Source organism: Pelmatolapia mariae, linkage group LG7 (assembly GCF_036321145.2).
Source record: "Pelmatolapia mariae isolate MD_Pm_ZW linkage group LG7, Pm_UMD_F_2, whole genome shotgun sequence".
NCBI classification, from domain to species: domain Eukaryota; kingdom Metazoa; phylum Chordata; class Actinopteri; order Cichliformes; family Cichlidae; genus Pelmatolapia; species Pelmatolapia mariae.
The window spans coordinates 60,459,775-60,482,278 of NC_086233.1; the positions used below are offsets into that span (position 1 = coordinate 60,459,775).

Consider the following 22,504-nt stretch of genomic DNA (forward strand, 5'->3'; position numbering starts at 1 on the left):
GTTAGATCATTAGTGTCTTGAGTAACGAATCATAAACATGTCTATCATCATTTCTTTTTAGTTAAATAAAAAAACTACAATTTGAACTTGAATTTTGAGTTGTTTTGTTGTTGTTGTTTTCAGCTTCTGTCAGCAGCAAAGTTTTTCCAGTTGGAGGCGCTGCAAAGGCATTGTGAGATTATCTGCTCTAAGAACATCAACACAGACACTTGTGTTGAGATCTACAATCACACCAAGGTAAAAATTAATACTGTGCTGTGAGCCATTTTGAGGTGTTGCAGTGGTGCTCAAGTGACATAAAATCAGTGATATCTTGAAAAAGTTGATATATATTCTCCCTGTCCTTCAGTTTCTCGATGCTCCAGATCTAGCATCCTATATAGAGGGCTACTTTCTGAAGAATATGGTAATCCTGATTGAGTTGGAGCCCTTCAAACAGCTGCTGTATGACGCACCTCCCGACAGCCCTGGCTGTGACATCCTGCGAGACTTGGAGAAAACCTTGGCTATTCGCATCCAGTCCATCCACCTGTCCTCCTCCAAGGGATCAATTGTCTGAACTTCTGAGTTTCCTAAACCCAGAAACTAAGAAGATTTAGCAGAGAGCAATCAGAGCTGTGACACTATATTTATATGCATCAGAGCGATGAATGATTTCAAGGTGAAATCAGGTGTCGTGATCTTGCTCTCCATGACGCTCATCAGTTGCTAAAATGCTTCTTGTTAGCACAGATAGTTAACACGTCTGTCTGTCTGCCTTGTTGATATATGTCTACTAACATGACATTCATACGATAGCTGTACAGTATTATGCCACAACTTGCCAATAACATATATGACTGTAACGGTGTCCCTTATTCAGCAAAAATCTATCAGCTAAGTAGTGTTACACTCTGTTACATGTCAAACTGATCAGGATCAGCTGAGGCTACAGAAACTCAGAGGAGAACATTCAACCGATGTAATGAGGTAATAAACAACATCAGCATAATGTGATAAGCCATCAGTTTATCCCTGGATATGAGGAAGGAAGTTCGGCCTCACGTTTTTATTTGCCTACACATGTGGCCCCTGTACAGACAAGTTCATTTGTATATTTGTCAGTCACTTACTGTAGACCTGAGATGATTAATCCCTAAAGCCAAACAAGACAACCAGCTGTAATGTGACTGAAGCAGGTGACTTTAGGCAACTTGGAGGGAAAAAGGACTTGTTCTTTTACCGTAACTCTGTAAATATTGTTCATAAAAACAGAGCTATTGATAATGTAAGTTAATGTATATATCCACAGATGTTTTCTCATGTGTCTTACTGTTACTGTATTGCTGTAAAAACAAAAAGCTCATCTTTTAAATATCTATGCTTAAATGTTGCATGTCAGAGGAGTGACTTGTTTTTATGTTTGAACTGTTGGACGATTACATTGAGGACCTGTTTCCACACTATCTTCGTCCTCAGCATGGGTCACTATAAATGTGTTGCGGTCAAATGGTGTCATCATTGTGTGTGCAAGAGGCGTTGGGTCTGTTTAGTCCTAAAACTGAGAACGTTACAATATCAAATGTTCTCCAAGGATTGTGAAACCACATTACTTGTATGTGTGTGATCTTTCCTCTATAAAGATTAATATAAAGAATACTATGTATTTGCTTTCAGATTTATTTGATGTAGTCTCTGGCCTAAAAATCTGAGCATGGGGACATCTATAATTCTGTCAGATGTAAAATTTAAAGGTTCCCCTGTTAGTATTTTGTTCTCCACGCCTAGAAGGTTAGATCACAGCTGGTAGGCAGTTTAATGTGGCATCACAGACACATGTGCAAATAAATGAAAAGACACACACAAAACATGTTAATTCCTCACAACACGCTTAGTTCATGGAGTCTCTCAGCTGACTGTAAAACGTAAATTAATGTTCATACACTGCATCAGTCATGTTAACCATCACTATATTTAAAATAGCTGTATCATTACTTTATTAACTAAAGCTTCATAATTGTAGCATCCATACGTTTTCTTAACCGCTTGTCAGTTCAGGGTATCTGGAGCCTGTAGGCTGTCATAGGGGAAAAAGCAGACTACACCTTGGAAAATTTGTAACTTAAAAAAAAGACAACATTTCAGGGTCACATTCCAATCAACCTAATATACTTGTCTTTGGATTATGGGAGGAAGCATTGAAAATCATAAAGTCACAGGGAGAACATGCAAACTGCACGCAGGAAAGGCCACAGGACTTCAATACAACAGTGCTAACCATTACACCACCAGCTGCCAACCTATTGGAACCCATGCAATTAATTTGCTAATGTGAGGTTTATAAGCACTATGCTTCTGTTTTAACAGCACTTTAAATGTTGGCTGTACATATTTGAGTCACCCCCAGGTCAGTGGTATCCCTGAGGGCCAAAAAACTTTAAAACCTCTTATGCCCCAAAGGGGTTTCTGAGCTTCCTGCTCGAAAATGAAATGCCCAAAATTAATTGATTATTTCTCTGCAATTACAAACTCTGTGTATACAATCTTGGTATCAAAATAAAGCTAACACTTGTGAAATTTCATCAGAGGTGTAAATATTGCAGCAGATATTACTGTGTCAAAGTTACTGGGACTGAACACAGAAAAAGTAAGTAGATCTTATCCTCGCCTAATTTTTTTTATTTTTTTAGCATATAACCCTTTTAAAAATATGCCTCAGTTCACATTTAATTCCAGAAATTCAGTAACCAACATATAAACATCATCTGTGCAAAGATTTATGTTTCTAAAGTGAAACAGTGAAAAATTACAGCACTGTCAATACATGAATATCCAGACGTTGTATAAAAATGTCAAATTTTGGCACACATTGGACACTATGTCAGTTGAATTCTTTAGGTATTAAAGAGCAGAAATTAATTAATTTTATTAAGAGGCCTAAAAATGCTTGTTTTTTCAATATATATTTTTGAAGAATTAACCACACATTTACATGGCAAAGGGCCTTTTCTGCCGTGTGCATGGAGAGTTTAATTGGCCTCTGGCCCTTTAAAATCTGAGGGGCTGTAACTTTGGTTTCTTTTGGCCAATTTGCATGATTGACACTGCTTTTTAATTGTTTGAGCCAATAGGATCACAGTAACAATGCCATGTTCACTCACTTCAACCAATCAGAAGTTGCAAGGCCAAAACCCATGTGGGACCAAATTTACGGAATTTGGCGCCTGTCCTGTCACGTGTCTGTAGGTGGGTCTAAAATGGAGGTTGTTGACGGAAATAGCCCTGTAAGCTAGAAATGAGGAGTAGATGCAGAAACAGTGGGAAGAAGACAAGGGGGGTGGGAGTAAGGAGAGCCACAAGAAGGAGTAGGCGAGAGAGGTGGTGGTGTCAAGACTGAGATTTGGGCATACGGGTTTGAATTCCTCACTGTTCTTGATAGGGAAACATGCCTCAGGGAAATGTGATTATTGTGGAGCGGATGAAACCTTGGGGCATGTTATTTTGCAGTGTCGGAATTATACGGTAGAGAGGAGACGGTTGGTCCAAAATCTCAGTAGCATTGCTATGAAACTTGATCTTGTAGGGTTGCTACAGAAGGAGTCGGGGGATAAATGTTATCAAGCATTGTTTCAGTTTTTGAGAGAAGGAAGGTTGTTTGGGAGGATATGAAGTGTTTTTTTTTGTTTGTTTGTTTTTGGGTTTTTTTAGCGTGATTTCTGTCCACACTCCATACCAGTGGTGGCGTAATGCACCATTCAGTTGTTTGCCAACCGCCAATAATACGTAAAAGAAGAAGAAGGCGAAGGGCTATTTCACCGTGGTAACTGCTGATAATCACGAGGCTACCGGCTACCCGCAAAAATAATGAAGGAAATCAGATGGTAAGCCAATTTCTGTCTTAGCACATTTGCGCCGCTATGTGTTTTTGTGGTCTTCTTTTGTGGCTCTTTCACTGGTCACAGCGTGGTGAAACTTGGTGTTTGGAATTGGTGATAGCTCTGGAAGATAACTAGCCTTTCTTTAGCCGGTTACATGAAGTCTGAAGAATTTCTGGTTTGGTTTTGTTTGCTTAGCGGACTTGTCACGTTTCACGTAACTGCTCGTTTAATCGTGGCTTGTTTTCGTTGTGTTTGGTGGTTGTAGAAATGGTTTATATGAGATTTTAGCTGAGATTCGGAGGTTTCTGTGGATACCACATAGGGCTGCCACAAACGATTATTTTGATAGTCGACTAGTCACCGATTATTTTTGCGATTAGTCGACTAATCAGATTATGCATCCATTGAACGTAAAACGTACAGCTTATTGCACCAGCAGCATCTGCTCTTATATAACTATCATTAGCTTACAGCTTTAAGTGTTTAAGGTATGTGCTAACTAAAAATAAAAACAAGATGATAGTTTATTAAATTTAAATGAAATTTGCAGACTGTTTCGGTTAAGTTTAATAAACTCCTTGTTATCTAAAATATAACGGGACATCGGAGTATATTCTCGAGCATCTCACACTTCTGATAATCAGTTGTCTGCTTGACGTTTATTCAGCTGTGTAAAAACTATAACTTTAATCTCAGCCAAACCGATTTACTCAGGAACAAATAAAATACTGAAAAAAGCCAAACAGAACATTTTAAGTTATCTAAGTGACTCATATATCATGTTTAACCTGAGTAGTGAAAGACAGCGGTGGGTTTGAAAACAATTTGCCGGGAGTCCGCTGTTCTCACGGGCTCTAGTGAGCCTTTCCCCCGGCTAGCTATCGAGCTAGTGGGTAACAGACCTCTCCGAAAACGTCGGAGCGCTTTTGAAAATATGTGGTGTCTTGATAAACTGAGCAGATATTTGAAGTTTACACAGCTACATTCTCGCCTGAAAATATGTTAAACGTTTATTTTGTGACCCAGAAAGAATAATAAGATATTAAAACTAACTAGCTGCCGCCATTGTTGGAAACTGAGCAGGGCCGCACTATGAATTCTGGGACACAGTTTCTTCTTCTTCTGGGTTTAACGGCAGCTGGCATCCTTGTACATGCAGTGCTGCCATCTTCGGTTTCATTCCGTTATTACACTCTTAAATCCTACTACTTATTCCTGCGTCTTTTGGGATCTTACAAAGCTTCAAACGATGCATCGACTATTAAATTAGTCGTCGACGATTTTGATAGTCGACGTAATCGTGACTAGTCGACTAATCGTGGCAGCCCTAATACCACACATGTCAGGACTTATATTTCTGACCCCGTGTTATAACCGATTAAACGTGATCTCCTCCTTTTTTTTTCCGGTACCTGGGGGCGTGGGGCTTAAGTGGCTAAATTACAGCTGTGGCAATGTGCAAATTTTGCAATGACAGAAGAAGAGACCTGGCCTCCTTAGGAGGGACCCATCCAACTAGTGATGTGCGAATCATGAACGAATCGTTCAATACTCGAGAATCACTTTACTGACTCGTGAATCATGATTCACAAGCCCAGCTGACTCATCCCTGTTGCTGTTAGCAAACTAATTTTATTAGTAGAAATATATCTAGATTATAATTCAAATTGTGTGGAAAAAAGCAACAGCCAGTTTCTTAACAAAAACATTTCTGCTCTGAACTGGAAGAAAAAACCCTGAGTAGAAAGCTCACATCAAGACAATAGCTCCTCGGTTCACAGTAGCATCGCTCTGCTAACATGCTAACAGCACATTTGAGTCACTCACCCCCTCCCTCCCTGTGCTGAATCGTAGCATAAACGCATCACTCACTCACTCACTCACTCACTCACCCCCTCCCTCATGGCTCACAGCTTCTTCTTCTTCTTCTTCTTGGTTGGCAACCAATGTTAAGGAACAGCTCAGTGGACATTTAGATGAGAAAACATATATTTGACACGTTTGGGGAAAATACTAATAAAATAAAATAAAAATAAATAAAATAAATTTTCCCTTTAGAAATCTTTTTTTTTTTTTTGCTCTTTTTTTGCTCTATAAAAATAGTAGTTTTTCTTTTTCAATCACTCATCTTAGCAGTAGGATTTACATGAAAAGAGAAACAAATTAAGTTTGAGTGAAAATGTACATTTTTTGCACTCTCTGGTCAACTGACTCAGTGACTCAAATGACTCAAAAAACCCGATTCACTTTGGTGAGTGACTCATTCAAACTCGATTCAGTAAAAAGAATCACATTTACCATCACTATATGAAGTAGGCCACATCTTATGCAAGTCTTTTATAAGTTTTTACTATTTCTTTTCCGTATGGGATAATTTAACAAGTAAACTTTTGTAATCCTTAATCCTCTTGGATCTTAACCTGAATCTTAATCTAAAGCTGTTGATGGAGAATCAAGTTCAGCATCAGTCACGAGTAAAGATTTGGGTGGTCTGCAGAAGATATTTGCATTTCAAACTCAGGCAGTGGCGGTCTGAGGTTTGGGAATGATTGTTATGTGCGAATTTAAGCACTGGCCAGTTGTGCTTGAAATGTCAAAGTGGTTTGTGGTGTAGAATGGAGTTAGAGTGGGAAGCAGACAGATGCTAATCAGAGTGGAAAAATTAGTTAGACTTAAGTATATCCCTAAAAGTTAAGAGGAACAAGAGAAACAAAGGCTTTTAGAGTGAACAGATAGTTTGTTCTTTTAAAGTTTACACTTCTACAAAAAAGGCTAAAAGCGTTTGTTGCAGACATGCATCCATTTAAAATAACTGTCAAGACAATAGCAGTGCCATTAGAGTAGCTGCTTTTTCATGCCACCCTCCAAACTTAATACTGACATTAATTTGTCTTCATTGGACATAAATATCACGAGTAGCATAATACTCTGTTTTGATTTGTTATATTAATATTTGGATATTGATTTGTGTCTCATTCAATCAGTGTTTTCCCGACCCTCTGCCTTCTCCAAGGGCAGTTTCAAAATGCTCTCTGAGCGGTCATGGTATTTGGTGTGTGTGTGTGTGTGTGTGTGTGTGTGTGTGTGTGTGTGTGTGTGTGTGTGTGTGTGTGTGTGTGTGTGTGTGTGTGTGGAGAATGGCAAGGGCTGTGGTGACAGCAGTTGTTAAGGAGTCGCCATGGTTACCACCGCCAAGGAACAATGTTGAACTGAGAATGCTTGGCTGTGTTAAAGACTGAAAGGAATCCCGAGGTGCTCACATATGTAGACATTTAAACATGGACACAATTAACACACACCCACAAAATGTTGTTATCCAATTGGATTTAGTCCTTAATGAGTCATTAAGAGATTCTTATATGGAGCAGAAATGATCCATCATCAGATTAGCCGTGTCACACAAGGGACCATGTGATTAGGCCATGGAAATGTCTCTGTCGCCTCTTTTCTAAAGCACTGCTGGGCATCTTAATTTAGTGGGCTGTGAACTGCAGTGAAACACTAAGTAACACAGAGGGAAGTTGTGAGGAGGAACACAACAGGGGGACGCACTCAACTGTAGGCAAAAAACAACAGTTTGATTCTGCACTTTTATGCGAATTTCTACTTGCTATGAATGTGACTTTCTAAATTTCTTATGTGCTCAATTCTGAAGGCCTATTGTTCAGTTTTGTGAGTGCCTTGATGTGCATGTGTGGCTGCATGGGCAAAAAGGAGGGTAAAGAGGGTGTTTGCCCTTCTAACTCTGCCCCTAGTGCGAGCCCCTTCATCCTCCCCTTGTTGTCATGCACAGCCGCTCTCTCTTTGGCACAAAGTAGGCTGGCAGCACAAGAGCCATGTGTTTTAGCTCCACGCTTTGATGGGCTCAAAAAACTTTTCAGAACTGTTTCTGAGTAACACCGTGTAACGGGAAAGAAAGAGAGGAAGAGGAAAAGAGGAGGAGAGTGGGGGTGCAAGAGGCTGCAAGTTGCGAGGGAGAGAGATGGGGAGCAGAAGGAGCTTCGAGCAAAGACAAACTGTGTTCTTTGTGGTTATATGATTCCAGTTGTTGAAGGATACATTTCCTGGAAAATAACTGGGAAGATTTTTGCGAGACAAACAACAATAGGTGAGTTCAGACAAGCAAAAAAGAAGCAGTGGAATGTAGAGTAAGTTCTCTTGGCTTGAACCGACAGAAACAAGGGGAGGGGTGTGGGGTGTTTTTGTTACACTGCATGATTAGTAGCCTAATGGCATACTTTCTCTTTGTTTAATGTGATTTTAATTGATTTTCCCCTGAAAGCCCTGATCTGAGAGCTCCGATTGCCATCTTCATTTTTTACAATTACTGGACCTCTTGCTGAAAGGAACGATCGTAAAGAGAAACATGATGAGAAGACAAAGAGCTTGTCCTTGTTTGGAATGTGATATTGTTTTTTGTTTTTTCATTCTTTCCCACAGGGTGTTTTCTTCACTCCATACTTTTCATCCTGCTACTGAAACAAGCCACCAGCCACTTTAACAATGCAGCGCGAGGAGCTGTCGGCCAGAGAGGAGTTCACCTACACCCACATGCCCACTCTGGAGAGAGGAAATGGGACACTGGGACGACGGGGTGACCGGGGAGCTGAGAGAAGGCCAGACAGAGGGGAGCGGGATAGGTCTGAACGGGACAGCTACACAGTGGACGTGAGGGCCAGTGACCTGCAGCTGGCCCAGCCGGAGCCCCTAAAGCACCCCTGCTTCAGCTACAGGGCCTGGCTCTACAGTGTCCTCATAGGGGTGAGAGGAAAGACAGTCAGGGGAAGCAACGGAAGCACACTACAGGATTTTTCTATTTAGTCCGTAACACACAGATTTAAATTTTGGGGTGATTCCTTTTTTGAGTAGCCCCAATCTTTAAATTTTGAGTGAGAAGTGGCAACAAGAAATCTTGTCTTGTGCTTCCACAAGGAAAGAACACCATGATGGGGTTGCTTCAATAATTAAAATGTTAGCAGATTGATTTTGGGCATGCGTATTGTGTTACACTATGTAGACAAAAATATTGGACCGCCTAAAAGCTCTTTTAGGACATCCCATTCTAAATCTGTAGGCATTTTAAGGACTTTGTGCCCCTCCTTTAGCAACTATAATACCTTCCACTCTTCTGAGAAGCCTTTTATATAGAAAGTCTGGCTGTGGAAATTTTTGCTCATTCATCCAAAAGATCATTTAGGTTGGACACTAATGCTGGAATAGATGACCTAGCTGAAAATCTCCCTTATAGTTCATCCCAAAGGTACTCTGTGGGGCTGAGGTAAGGCCAGTCACGTTCTTCCACAGCAAGCTCACCTAGCCAGTCCTTACTTTGTGCACTGAAGCACAGTCATGCTGAAACATAAAAGGGTCTTTCCCATGAAGTTAGATGCACATAATTGTCATGGTAAGCATCAAGACTTCTCTGCACTGGAACTGGAAGGGAGCCAAAGGCCAACCCCATATTATTATTGAGTTCAGTGATTAAGAGATGTGGCCCAATACTCTTGTGCACATAGTGTAAGTGTGAGCAGACACACCCAGCTCAATGCAAGGATCAACGCGGGGAAATTTTGAAAGTTTTGCAGTGTTTAAATTGCTGCACATTGGAAGAAGCTGAACTATACAGACACTACTCTAGATAGAAATGAAGTTTGGTTAACTAAAAGCAGTCTCCAATACTTTGTAAAATGAAAAAGATCATGCTGACTACACAAATGTATATGATAAAATGTTGCTCAAACTAAAACCAAATTGTGTTTATTGCAAAAAAAAGTACCCACTTTGTCACAGATCATACTAGAAACATACCTATGTATTTCTGGTAAATTGCAGGTATATCAGTTGTGATTACTTAGTGTTTATCAGTCAGACACCCGCCCACTAGACGCAAGAGTCTTGGTGGGGCTGTTGCACCAGGCAGGATTATGCAGTTGGCTTAGTTACTTCTCAAATGGCACGTGTGTATGAGAGAGGAATTCTTGCACAGTTTTACCTGCTGAATGCATTTATGACCCTTTTAATTGTGTATACATGGCTGTATGTGTGTGTGCGTCGGTGTGTCCTCAGGGCAGTCTGCTCATCACATCTGGTTTCTCTCTGTACTTGGGAAATGTGTTTCCTGTTGCCATGGACTACCTGCGCTGTGCTGCGGGCTCTGTAAGTGACCATCACAGTTACTTTAATCACATGCTGATATTGCTTTGAAAGCTAGCATACCTTGCTGCATCTTTCACACTGTTTCTACAGGAGTCATGTCAAAAATGGCAGTAATTGTCTTCATAGATAAATTCAGCAGCTGCTTGTTGTGGGTATTCTTCACAGGGCATCCCTGCAGCAATAGCTAGTTTTGCTATTGCCAAGAACAGACACGTTGCAGTGAGTAAACAATGAACTCACCAAAGGCTAAACAGATAATTATGTCTTAATGGTTTTTAATTGAAGCTTTTACCGAAGCACGATACTAATTAGACTCTCATGTTTCCTTCAAGGTGTCAGATTTTCAAGTGGTCTATGTGTCAACATTTGCTGTGACAACCACATGCCTGGTTTGGTTTGGTTGTAAGCTGGTCTTGAACCCCTCAGCTGTCAATGTAAATCCATCTGTATCGAAAACTACATGTCCTTTTGGATGCACAAACACAAACATTTTGAGTTATTCTTTTATAATTGTTTTCTCTTTTAGCGGTTGTGTCTCTGTTCTCGCCCCCTAACATGTTCTGTCTGTTCTCAGATTAACTTCAACCTTATCCTGATGATCTTGTTGGAGGTGTTGATGGCCAGCACTGTCATCCTGTCAGCCCGCTCTGCAGAGGACTGCTGCTGCCACAGGAAGGTGTGTGAGTGTATGCATGTCTACATGAGTGATTTTTTTTTTGTTTGTTTGTTTGTTTTGTTTTTTTGTTTTTGTTCCCTTTCATTCTTTCATCCTAAACACTTTTCATTTTTCTATCCATCCTCCAGTCGGGGTCATACGACAGGCCTGTGATTATCAAACCTGCAGTCTTCCCCACTCGACTCCTTAAAGCATATTCTGTGAGTAAACTTGCATATAAATAAGTATAACTATATAAACTATATATGTATATGGTTTTTTTTTTATCCATAACTGATGTCTGCAACAGGTGATTGAAGTGATTGTAGGAATCTCGGCTGTATTTGGAGGCATTATTGCGCTCAACATGGACGCTTTGTTGCCTGGTCCCTACTTGTCTGTTACATTTTTCTGGATCCTTGTGGCTGTAAGTTGGCTTAATAAAGCTTACTGTTTTTTAAGGCACTTGTGGCCACTCAGAATGATAAGGTATGTTTAAAATAACTGACGAGCAACTCAATCGCATAACATTACCTGTTATTCTTTGCAGTGTTTCCCCAGTGCTATTGCCAGTCATGTTGTGTCAGAATACCCTAACAAATGCCTGGTGAGTACAATAATCTGATATCTGCAGGATCTGTAAGATGGATTAGTACAGTGTGAATGTAAAGCTGTTATACCATGGAGTTGGTTTTAAACTTGAAATTCATATACTTCAGTGTTTTATGACTTTGTTTTCAATCTAAACTTTTTCCTCCTGCTATTTGCTATCGTGTGGGTGCAAAATGTCATTGGAGCAGGTATAATTTCATCTATCTAAATACCACATCTATTTCTTCTTTCTACTGGCTTTTTGTGTTCTTTTTTTCCGCCTTTCTTCTTTCTGCTCTCAACCCTGTATCTCTCAGGTGGAGGTGTTGATTGCCATCAGCAGCGTGACGTCTCCTCTGCTCTTTTCAGCCTCTGGCTTCCTCTCTTGCAGTGTGATCAGCTTTATTGAAATATTCCTGCATGATGTGCCTACAGCCAAAGTGAGTCTAAAGTGAAGTGAAAATATATGGTTGTGTTTGTATTTTCAAGAGTTATCCACTTAGCACTGGCGTCATTAAAAAACAAATACAGGAGCTGGGGAAGTAAATCATGAGAAATTACTTTTAAAACTCCACCAATTTCACATATATGTGCTTGTCTCTCTTTGTATCCCAGCAATCCTATGACATATTGCTGCTGATTCTGATGGTGCTGCTGCTGGTGCAGGCAATTCTTACTTCAGCCACTGTGGTGCACTGTGCCACCTACAAAAGTCAGCTTCGCATGGGGGCTCCAGAGTGTGATGACAACATTCAGACCCAGATGCATTACTGTGAGGTATGCCAGGTAAACACACCCGTATGTGCAAATCCTGCTCTTGTCTATATCACTACTTACAACAACAGACATTTACTGATGAGTATAGCATCAAGGTATACCACATGTAAATGCATATGTATCAATTAATGAACTACATGCAAAAATAGCACAGTACCACTCATGCTCAACACCTGATTCCTCTGAATATTTTCTTTCCTTTTCATCCTCCACAGCAGCAAACATCAAATGGAGCGTTGCAGGATTTTGACAAAGACAGAGCTTGGAAGGCAGTTGTGGTCCAAATGGCTCAATGAAGAGAACATCCAGGAATTTGGAGAGACCTGGTGATAGAAGAAGGGTAAAACAAGCGCCGTAAGCTGCAAATACAAGAGTATAATCAGAAGACAGAGAATATTAGAACAAGAGGGAAAAGCAGTATTGGAGAGACACGGGAAACTGGAGACTGGAATAAAGAACAAAATACACAAAAATGAAGCAAAGATAGGAGAAAAAAATTTAAACCGTGTACTTTGTTTTGCTTTTGTTAGTGTTTCTTTTCTTACATAGATAATGCTTTTATGTGTGTTTTCCATACTGGTACCACTGTGGTATTTTTTTGGTCAGGAGATTTAATATATTTTTACACTGTATGCTAGTTGTATTGAAAATATGCGAGTCAATTGCAAGTAATAGAAAATGTCCCTAGCACAAAATTGAAACAGTTCATTATATATCCTAATTTGAAACAGTTTTCTGCCCGTTCACATGTTGGTGACTAATCATGGTGGAAGATGCAACAGATGCAAAAACTAATGAAGTGTATTTAAATCCATGGCAAAGTCTAACTCAGTAGCCAGGTTGCTTGTGTGGTAGTTTTTACAGGAGAACTGCTTTAATATAGCCGATGTGCAGCAGTATCAACTGATGTAAATGATACTAACTGAAAGTATGCCTTGTGCAAAATAAAATGCCATCAGCACTAAGTATGTAAAGAGTAAATTTGTGTACGTGTTGAATGTTTTTTATGAATGGGAAATGTTTTTTTTCTGTGCTGGGAAAAACAAGAACAAGAAAAAAGTCTTCATCTGAAAATAACTTTCATGGAAATGTTGTTCAGATATTATCTTATAATTTGATACCAAGCTGTGAGGTGGAATTTATGTGTGTATCGATTTAATTGCAATAACTTCAGCACCCCTGTGTTTGCATTTGGACATGAAAATTGCCTTCTCATATTGTTATATTTATTAACTTCATTTCTTTCCTTTATTAATTTTCCCGCATCCCTCTGCTCCTGTGTCTGTCTCTGAGCTAGACACCGCACATCTCTTACTCATATTAAAACTATAAAGGAGGAGGAAATGGGGTGGTCACTATAATGATGTCTGGTCAGTTTTGGCTTGTCAAATATGAATATAATTCTCATCACATCAGGTCATTATTATTATTATTATTATTGCTTAAACCGCCACAACAAGACGCTTTATCATACTGCAACATGACCAAGAAGAGAGTGAGAGATGGCAGACGGTGAGGTAAGGATACCCTAACCGGTGGAAACCGGCCTGAGTTAAAAGTGTCTGAGACAAAGAAGAGAGAGCATCGATGAAACTGTCCTTGTACAGGAGTGTTGTGCTCTGCAGCAGAAAGTTCATCCGTGACATTCAGCGTGTTCAAAAGCAATATATTTCAGTGCACTAAGCATTTTGTCGTTTTCCTTTAAGTACTTCTTGAAATTATGGCCTACATAATTTAGTAATAGATGACTAGTTGATGTCTTGGACCATCCAAAAAAAGCAAAAATGCTCGCCACACCCAGTGAGTTTGAATGACAGACATCTTTCCCATTCCCTGTTTGCGTGTCTCTGTGGCAGTCCCACAGTCACAGATGATGGGCAGGTTGGATAAACCAATATCAGTGGGAAACAAAAGCCTGTCAGTGCCTTGTGGTTTGGTTGTAGACTAAGCTAATGTGGGCTTTGAGTAGACTAATAGCCGGTGTTTGTTTCACTTAGCCTATACTAAAGGCTTCAGTGACAAGTCTTAGCCTTTAAATATAGTAATACTAATAACATTTCGAAGGACTGCTTATTTATATTTAATAGAAGGTTATCTTTTAGAGCCTGTCATATCCAAGAATCCTAAAATCCATAGAGCTGTGTCTATAAGAGGCAGTTTCACAGGTAAACCTTTCAAAATAAATATAATCCGGATATGGATTGGGATATGTTTTTAGCATCTTAGCTCGCCTTTCTTTCTGAAATGCGCACTTAATCCTGCGATTCAAAGAGAAGGGATGTGTTGAACTACAGAATCTTAATGTGTTTCTCATCTCTTGTTTCTGAGGAAGAAGCAGGGCGGGGAGGGGAGGGAAGAGGAGAGGGTTGGAGCTGGGGGGGAAAAGGCGGAACAAACCGGTGTGCCTCGGATACATGCTGTAGCTGCTCGCCCGCACTGCAGATTAACTCTTACCGTGCCGGGAGATGCAACGAGAGACGGTGAGTGAATTTTGTTTTTGTTTGTTTGTTTGTTTGTTTTTCCTGAAAGCTTGCACATTGTTCCGTTTTTTGCACCAGAGCAAGAAATGTAGCGGTGGTTCATCTGGTGCGGACAGGTACACAGTTCATACAGGTATTCAGCATCCTGAGCATCTCCTCTTCTGTCTCTCTCACACACGGAGCAGCACACACACTCACACATACTTTCGCTTCCTCTGACACACACATTGAATCGCTACACTTGATGTTGTTTAGCGGCTCGTCTCTGGCTGGCTATTCGGGAACTATCCACCGCGCGGGTGCTGAAAAGGGTCGTCATTTGCAGGCAGCTGCAATTCACTGCAATGCCATGTCTGTGGTGAAAGTGTCCTCCTGGTTTTTCTAGTGTCTTGGAACTGATAGTCAAGAAACAGCACTTAAAAACATCCTAGCAGAACACCGACTAAGGGCATGGTGATCTTCTCAACCCAAATAAATCTTCCTGCAGGTGTTTCCGTCAGAGACTGACACAACTGAGGAAACCGTAAGGGTGATGACATCGTCTCCTGTGCACTGTTTAGGGCATATAGAGAACGTTGTCTAAACTCTGTTCACTGGACTGTTATCTGATCACATTTGTGAGAAGACATCACATCAGTCCTGAAAGTTCTTCCTTCCTCAGCTATCATTAATTAATAATGAATGAATGGAGCTTCTCTCCTTCAGCTCTTGTCCCGGAGCCTGGCTCTGTGTCTTTGTAGCTGACTGAACTGGCCAAACTCTAGCTGGATGTTGTAGTAGCCAAGAAATCTGGGATTCCCTCTCTAAACACTGGTAGCATTGCCCAACTGAGGGGTATAATCTGTCTGACTGGACCAGTGCCAGTGGCTCGCAGACGGCAGTGCAGCTTCCAGCTGAGCCCCCGAAATGGGTGTTCTACCCCTTTAAATTTAAATTATGCAAACTTTACCTCTTCTCTGATCTTCCATGAGATAGTCTTTGAGGTTAAAAATAAAAATGATCTTGACTGTCATGAGGCAGTTGAAAAAATAGTTTAAAGTAAATGTTTCATACCTCACGAGAGACATCTTCTTCTCTATTTCAGATATAGAACCAGTGATCTCAGCATTAACCTGTGCAGCCTTGAATATTATACTCTGCTGTAATTTCAAAAGAATCATCTTCTTATGATCCTTCTCACTGCTAAGCATGTGCTTTAAAGCTGGCAGCTAATTGTCCCTTTTACCCATGAAACCACATTCTCAAGGTTGTCCTCATATATGATATTAGGTTACATTTTGAGCCTCAAATTGAGCGCTTTAAAAAAAGATTTCATATATGAACTGTGTTTTTACATAAAGACAGATTGGAAAGGAGGCCAGTGGGAGTAAAGGCAAGGGGGAAAAATGCAGGAGCAAGAGGGATTGTTGATGGAAAGTGGTGATGTATTCAAACTCCGCATGAAGGGAATTTGTAAGAGCTTCCTGTGAAATGACCAAGCAAGTTTAAAGCATTTCCATAGTTACAGCCCTGACCATGCATGCATTCAATCTCAAATAGCCACTCTCAGACGCACACGATAAGCCACACATGATAACCCCCTGATGTCACTGACAAGTGTCGGGGTTCATCTGACATCCTTGTGTGAACATGTTGTTCCAGAGAGTCCAGAGAGGAGCGGGGTGAAATTTGAAACAGAGTCAGTCCCCAAGATATCAGGCCTTTAATGTATTAACACAAATAGACGCTTCATCAAAGTATGCTTTAAACAGTTTAAAATTAAAATAGTCCTCTGAGTATAAACTTGCCCTTTAGTGTCCTTGCTTGATCAAAGACAAAAATCCTCCTCACACTTCACTGGTCAGAGAGGGAGGATTAGAAATCCCTGGCCACATGACTGCATTAAAGAGGACGATGGATGGGAACAGAGAGCCTTCTGGAAGAAGGTGTGAAGCAGTATCAATCAGACTGTTGCTCTTTTAAATTACACTAATATGCTATTGTACATTCAATGACAACTTGCACCTCGGTGTACCTTTATAGAAATGAACACACTACACTGCCCTTAACTTGTTGTTTGTCTTTCAGGAAAGGACTGGTCACAGATTCTCCTTTCCCAAGCTCATGTAACAACTCTCCCTGGGGTTTGCAAGAACACATCCCTAAACTCAGCTCATTTCTCAACCTGCAGCACAGGGTCTGCAGACTGAGGCCAGACGCTGTAGAGACACACAAACATGGGGATGCACAACGGAGAGGCTGAGTGAGCAGTGCACATTATGTCTGTTTGTCTGCAACAGAAGAGCTGCATGAAACGGTAGAAGAGTCTGAAACCTGAAGAACACAGTATGACCCACTACTTTTCCACACAAGGTGACAGGGGCTGAAGCTGGCCACACATTCCTGCGCACGTGTGGCATTGTTTTGACGAGTATCTAACTTCATCAGGGAGTGTCTAGTCTCCCCTCTGGCCCAGAGGGGGGTTGTGGTGTGCATAATTTTTGTTCCGGATGCAGAACATCCTCGATCAAAACTTGGACATGGCTACAGCTCTACTTGCAGGCGAGAAGCTGAAGGAGCTGATCCTGCCGGGTTCCTCTCAGGATGAGAAGGGCGGGGCACTGGCTGGCCTCATGGTGCAACTCAAACTGGAGCTTCCTTTTGATCGCGTTGTTACTATAGGGACGGTCATCATCCCCATCCTGCTAGTCACCCTGGTCTTCACAAGGAACTTTGCAGGTGAGCTGCTAGAGGGGGTTCATTGCTAAAGCCACACCTGCAGCTGTTTGCCCTCTGACCGCTTTTGATCAGAGAAAGGTTTTGGCTGCATACATACAGTAGTAAGAAGTGTAAGCTGGAAACAAGGCATAAAAGAGAAGGGAGCAGTATGGTGAAGAGCAGAAAAGGAAAGCTGAAATACTAGATGCCAGAAAGAGAAGAAAACAGATTGGAGAACTGAGGGAGTGAAAGTGATTGCAGATTTTGGAGACAAGGGTGGGTTTGGGTAGAAGGCAGAGTGAAAACCCAGAGAGGAATGTCGGTTCATTGCTGAGTCAGGTTCTGTGTAGCATGTAACCAGCTGGGACTATGTGTTTAAACAGCAAGTCAGTGGATGTGCAGAAGAGTTTATTATTTTTGAGGAAACTCAGCACAAAGATGGTGCCTAGCATTCTGTGAATGAAACAAGTGTTGTCATTGCACATATTATCCTTATCCCTAATAACAATAGAATGCGTGTTTATTTAAAAGAGAAAATCTAATAACCACCGATAATAACAGAGGTGACAGTGCTTAGTTTGAAAGATTAAATGGAACTGGTGATACCTCAAACCTTTTAGTCTTGTACATAATGGACAGTGAACTGATCTGGGTGTTCTCATTTCCTCTGTGAGAGCCTGAAAGGTGCTTCTTTCGTTTCAAAATGTGGCTTGAGTATGATCAGAGACACACAATGCTTTGTGTTGAATGGGTTCTAAAAGATGAGATGAGAGTACTGATTAAAAATGAACGATGAGAAAGGTGCAAGATATTTCCTAGAGAATGTAATGAATCACTGAAACATGTGTCTACTGATTCACAAGTCATAGGTTTAGCTTTAACTGTTTGTAAGGATCTGCAGTGTTTTGCAGAGCCATGTTATGGTTCAGTTTTGACTCCTGATACTGAATGTTGCACATGCATCCATTTCCAGATATCACTTTTAAATAAGTAGCATAGATATCATTGTTACTTAGAGCTGATATTATTAAAAGTATTTCTGCCTGATCTTACATGTCATTTACTTACTAACATGTTGTTACTAACAGAAATAAGGAGAACAGTTTGCAGCACAATTTATTATGAGATATAATTTAAAGAAAAGTTTGGACTGATTCTTTATACTTGTACTTTTCTCAGAGGAGTCCATATACTGTTATACACCACACAACTTCACTCGAGACCAGGCACTGTATGCAAGAGGCTACTGCTGGACAGAGCTTCGTGATGCTAAACCTGGTATGGAGCCAGCTGAGTGGCCTTCGCTATTTGAGCACAAGTTCCTCCCCTATGCCCTGCTGGCCTTTGCGGGAATCATGTACATTCCTGCTTTGGGCTGGGAGTTCCTCGCCTCTACAAGGCTCACTTCAGAGCTCAATTTCCTGCTTCAAGAGATTGATAACTGCTATCATCGAGCTGCTGAGGGCCGGGCCCCAAAGATCGAGAAGCAGATCCAGTCCAAAGGGCCGGGCATAACTGAGCGGGAGAGGAGGGAGATCATAGAGAATGCAGAGAAAGAGAAGAGCCCTGAGCAGAACCTTTTTGAGAAATATTTGGAGAGACGAGGCCAAAGCAACTTTTTGGCCAAGATTTACCTGGCTCGCCATCTTTCTATTATCTGCCTCAGTTCAATACCCATTTCCTACCTGAGCACCTACTATGCCCGCCAAAGGCAAAATGAGTTCACCTGTGCACTAGGTGAGCACCCAGACATTAGCAGCTATCCAGAGCTGAAGCTCAGGGTCAACTGTAAGCTGCCTGCTGTGCAGCTGCAGCGCATCATGGCAGCAGTAGATATCGCTCTACTCTGCACCATGAACCTCATCATTCTGGTTAATTTGCTGCATCTTTTTGTGGTACGCAAGTCCAACTTTGTATTCGACAAACTCCATAAGGTTGGAATTAAAACGCGGCGACGCTGGCAGAAGTCTCAGTTCTGCGATATCAACATCCTGGCCATGTTCTGCAATGAGAACAGGGATCACATTAAGTCGCTCAACCGACTGGACTTCATCACCAATGAGAGTGACCTCATGTACGACAATGTAGTCAGGCAGCTGCTGGCTGCACTTGCACAGTCCAACCATGATGCCACACCCACTGTGAGGGAATCTGGGATCCAAACAATTGATCCCAATATGGATCCTTCTGACCTCGGGGTTCGAGAGATGGGTGGTGAGCCGCTGGTCGTCAAACGACCTCGTAAGAAGATTAAATGGATCCCAACCTCAAATCCTCTTCCTCAACCATTTAAGGTAAGGAAACATGTTTCTGAATGCAAAATGTACTATCCTCTAGAAGCAGAATGACCCTTACTTTAAATATTGACTCAGTGGAGCGCACATACTCTAGGCCATAATCCTTCAAATGGTGTAATAGTAACTCTTGATAAGGGCCTTTTTCACTGAAGAGGCATAAGAAGCAGCTTTCTTTTAGGACTTAAAATATATGCAAAATAGTAAGAAGAAGACTTCATCTGTTGCTGTTGAAGACTTGAACTGACCTCTTTTTATTTTCTGCCCAATGTGAAGGAACCTCTCACCCTGACACGGCTGGAAAATAACACAAAGCAGGAAAAACCCAAACCTCTCAGACGTAAAATAGTGGCAGACAGCATTATTGCACCTCTTCTGGATAACAAGAGCACACAGCATCCTTCAACAAAAGGTATCGGGTAGTTTGAATATGTAGTAAGAAAGACATTTTAAAGCTTTTATAATTAGTTTAAATAAGTTAGGCGCACTATCCGACCAGTATGAAACATATGTTCTTATGTATCTAGTATCTTATGTATTATGTAGGCGAATTCTGTGACCATAAAATTAACTGAGACAGTTTAAACAACACTCTTGATGGGTGGTCTCCCCATCTGCTCTAATCATCTACTTATTTTCTGATTGTAGATGTAAGTGGAATGGAGAAAAAGCATACACGCAACTTCTCTTTGGATGTCCACCCGTATATGTTGACAACTCGCAAGCCCAAGGTGGAGACCACAACCACAGAACCTCTACCCTCAGAGCACAACATGGATACAGTGTACCTTGAAGGCACACACACTGTGGTTCATGTGTCCAGTGCAATTACAGGTAGCTCTCATTGTGCTTATGCCTGAGACAGAGATATCACTTCATTTGAATGTGTCTTTCATAGTGCATTTCTACAGCAGGACATTGGGCATAGCTATTTACAACATACAAATTCTACTTGCATACGATGCTTGTGCTGCATGGCCAATCACCTTTGGCCAGCTAATATTTTTACTTTCTTTCTCTTTATCTCCCATTTTTATTCTATATATTTATTTGATTACAGAGAATAAGATTCGCTCTCCAGAATCAACCAACGCTGCCTTCTCTGCAGGGACCCTGTCCACCACTACATATGTAAATGGAGTTAGCCCCAACCCTCCCTCCAGTGAAGATGCGCTCAGTCCCAAGTCCTCACCTCAACAATTGGGGCCTTCCACTCAGAAGGAAAATGCTGAGTCTCAACCACCTCCACTAACAAGAGCACCCACACACCAGCTACTGAGTATGCATCATACTCTCTTTGAGGAAGAAGAGGATGAAAGCGGGAGGGACAGGCTGGCAGAGAGGCCTGGGGAGCTCATCGCTGCAGGAGAATGTTGAGGAAGAGGAGAAGCAGAAGAGGAACCGTGACTGAGATTATTTTCCCTGACACTGCACTCTACACACATAACCTCCATGCCAGTCACCTTCTATCAGCTGCCACCTCTGATCTTTCAATTAACTTCTATACTTCCAGGATTGTTGGAGCAGAAATGGAATAGATGTGACTTGGGAAGACTCTTGTGGCAAAGCTGAGCTTTCAGAAAGGATAAACTGAGAGATATATGTTTCGTTACCTGTGTTGACCAGCTTATTACTGTAGGAAATGATGTCACACTCATGTCTCAGGATGACTGTGTATAGCTAATCACCCACCAATGAAACCAGCAGTGACATAATTCAACAGGGTGCTACAGTGCAGGGTCACACAGTTATATTGAAAAAGTATATAGACAGGGTAAAGAGCGAGGAGTGACTTTCCTAATAATAATTTTAAAAAAAGGCAGACACTTTAGAAATGCAAATCTGCAACATCAAACAAAATGTATTTTAATCACATGATAACGCTTAGTCCCTTTATCCCACTAGCCAAGTAGAAAGGTAGCTCATGCAATACAGTTGTTGAGATCTGCACAATTAATATGCAAAAGATCACAGTATAATTGTGGCAATAATGTATGCGCTTAGAACATCTTATTCCACACGCTGTACATGTATAGACACTGTATATGACTCACTGCTTGTGGGGTGTTTAAATATGACATGTTTCATGGCTAATTACTGCCATTTCACAATTGCATAAGAACATGATTCTTAACTATACTTGCACGCCATTTGAAAGTACGGCAGACAGCAGACTCCCCATTGAAAGCGTGACTTTGTAAAACAAAGTAGAACTGTAATACTGCTTAGTGAAACTAATGCCAGATATGTTTTGATGCTGTAAAAAAGGCAGTTACAGTGATGTGTTCTTTTTGAAGACTTTAATAGCAGCTCTGAGATGAAGGGAGCTGGACTCACTGGTAAAATATGACCTTTTGTGTTCTGTTGGCTTCTTGAGGAAGTGTCTAATGTGAAGTGAATGTATAGATGAGCAGGATAAGGGTTTTATAAGAATGACTAAGGTTTTCATTATCTGCTATAAACACACAGTCTATTTTTTTTTTTTTGCATTTCTTGCAGCTGCATACATTAGGGCACAGAGACTAGAATAAAGGAACTGCCTGCACTGACTCAGAAACCAACAGGACATCAACTGTAGAAGACATTAGTCTCATTTTCAGGGCCTGCCTAAAGAATGGGTAGACCTATGCATACCTTTTTTTCTGGGGCATTAAAATTAAATGAAATCTTTTGTCTTGGTGATACTTCATCTCCATAGGCTAGCTCAAAATCCCCTTGTTAGAGACTACTTAAGCACACTAAATGCATCCAAAAGCACTTTAGGACGAGTAGTACTAGTGTGTGAGAGCACATTGTATCAGAGCTCTGCTTTAATATGATTTTACTGTGTTGATTTACACATTAGGACTGTTGCCCTGCGAAAACCTTTAGCAGTCCTAATGCGAGTAATCACATGGATAATATGGCTTTGGTTGTAACGTGTGAAATGTTCATAAAAAGGATTAAAAGCGTTATCTTTATAATTAAATCCCCCAAAATGCGTCTCAACAATCAATG

At 41.0% G+C, this 22,504-nt stretch overlaps 3 protein-coding genes across 8 annotated transcripts in view; all 3 read left to right on the plus strand.

Moving 5' to 3' along the window:
• Nucleotides 1–1,651, plus strand: part of btbd11b (BTB (POZ) domain containing 11b) — a 76,161-nt gene extending 74,510 nt beyond the window's left edge. Inside the window, exons 16-17 of one of the 2 annotated variants that reach the window (XM_063480057.1) lie at nucleotides 124–237; nucleotides 350–1,651. In XM_063480057.1, coding sequence (XP_063336127.1) covers nucleotides 124–237; nucleotides 350–559 — 324 coding nt within the window. In that variant the 3' untranslated portion in view covers nucleotides 560–1,651. The remainder of the gene's footprint in view (nucleotides 1–123; nucleotides 238–349) is intronic. The other variant, XM_063480058.1, reaches the window with a different exon arrangement.
• Nucleotides 1,652–7,654: 6,003 nt separating this feature from the next.
• On the plus strand, nucleotides 7,655–13,341 carry mlc1 (modulator of VRAC current 1). 4 transcript variants are annotated; one of them, XM_063481223.1, is made up of 12 exons: nucleotides 7,655–7,965; nucleotides 8,298–8,618; nucleotides 9,924–10,013; nucleotides 10,179–10,232; nucleotides 10,346–10,447; nucleotides 10,588–10,689; nucleotides 10,818–10,889; nucleotides 10,979–11,095; nucleotides 11,219–11,275; nucleotides 11,577–11,699; nucleotides 11,875–12,045; nucleotides 12,255–13,341. In XM_063481223.1, exons 2-12 carry the CDS (start codon nucleotides 8,361–8,363, stop codon nucleotides 12,330–12,332), a joined length of 1,224 nt encoding a protein of 407 aa, XP_063337293.1. In that variant the 5' UTR covers nucleotides 7,655–7,965; nucleotides 8,298–8,360; the 3' UTR covers nucleotides 12,333–13,341. The 4 variants fall into 4 exon arrangements, with proteins under 4 accessions (XP_063337293.1, XP_063337295.1, XP_063337292.1 ...); XM_063481225.2 differs by having other exon boundaries at nucleotides 11,875–12,036; XM_063481222.2 differs by having other exon boundaries at nucleotides 12,252–13,340.
• A 1,091-nt stretch (nucleotides 13,342–14,432) lies between these two features.
• On the plus strand, nucleotides 14,433–22,462 carry panx2 (pannexin 2). Of its 2 annotated transcripts, none has more exons than XM_063480061.1 (6): nucleotides 14,433–14,516; nucleotides 16,584–17,234; nucleotides 18,393–19,507; nucleotides 19,784–19,919; nucleotides 20,156–20,341; nucleotides 20,568–22,462. In XM_063480061.1, exons 2-6 carry the CDS (start codon nucleotides 17,006–17,008, stop codon nucleotides 20,882–20,884), a joined length of 1,983 nt encoding a protein of 660 aa, XP_063336131.1. In that variant the 5' UTR covers nucleotides 14,433–14,516; nucleotides 16,584–17,005; the 3' UTR covers nucleotides 20,885–22,462. The 2 variants fall into 2 exon arrangements, with proteins under 2 accessions (XP_063336131.1, XP_063336132.1); XM_063480062.1 differs by having other exon boundaries at nucleotides 14,447–14,516; nucleotides 16,687–17,234.
• The last annotated feature ends 42 nt before the right edge of the window (nucleotides 22,463–22,504 follow it).

Excerpts from the sequence above, each read along its gene's own strand:
- mlc1 (XM_063481222.2), top strand. The coding sequence starts at position 8,361 with ATGCAGCGCGAGGAGCTGTCGGCCAGAGAGGAGTTCACCTACACCCAC. Across the intron at positions 10,448-10,587 it reads TGAACCCCTCAGCTGTCAAT|ATTAACTTCAACCTTATCCT; the intron begins GTAAATCCATCT and ends GTCTGTTCTCAG. Across the intron at positions 11,096-11,218 it reads TTTTCTGGATCCTTGTGGCT|TGTTTCCCCAGTGCTATTGC; the intron begins GTAAGTTGGCTT and ends TATTCTTTGCAG.
- panx2 (XM_063480061.1), top strand. The coding sequence starts at position 17,006 with ATGCAGAACATCCTCGATCAAAACTTGGACATGGCTACAGCTCTACTT. Across the intron at positions 19,508-19,783 it reads CTCTTCCTCAACCATTTAAG|GAACCTCTCACCCTGACACG; the intron begins GTAAGGAAACAT and ends CCCAATGTGAAG. Across the intron at positions 20,342-20,567 it reads TGTGTCCAGTGCAATTACAG|AGAATAAGATTCGCTCTCCA; the intron begins GTAGCTCTCATT and ends ATTTGATTACAG.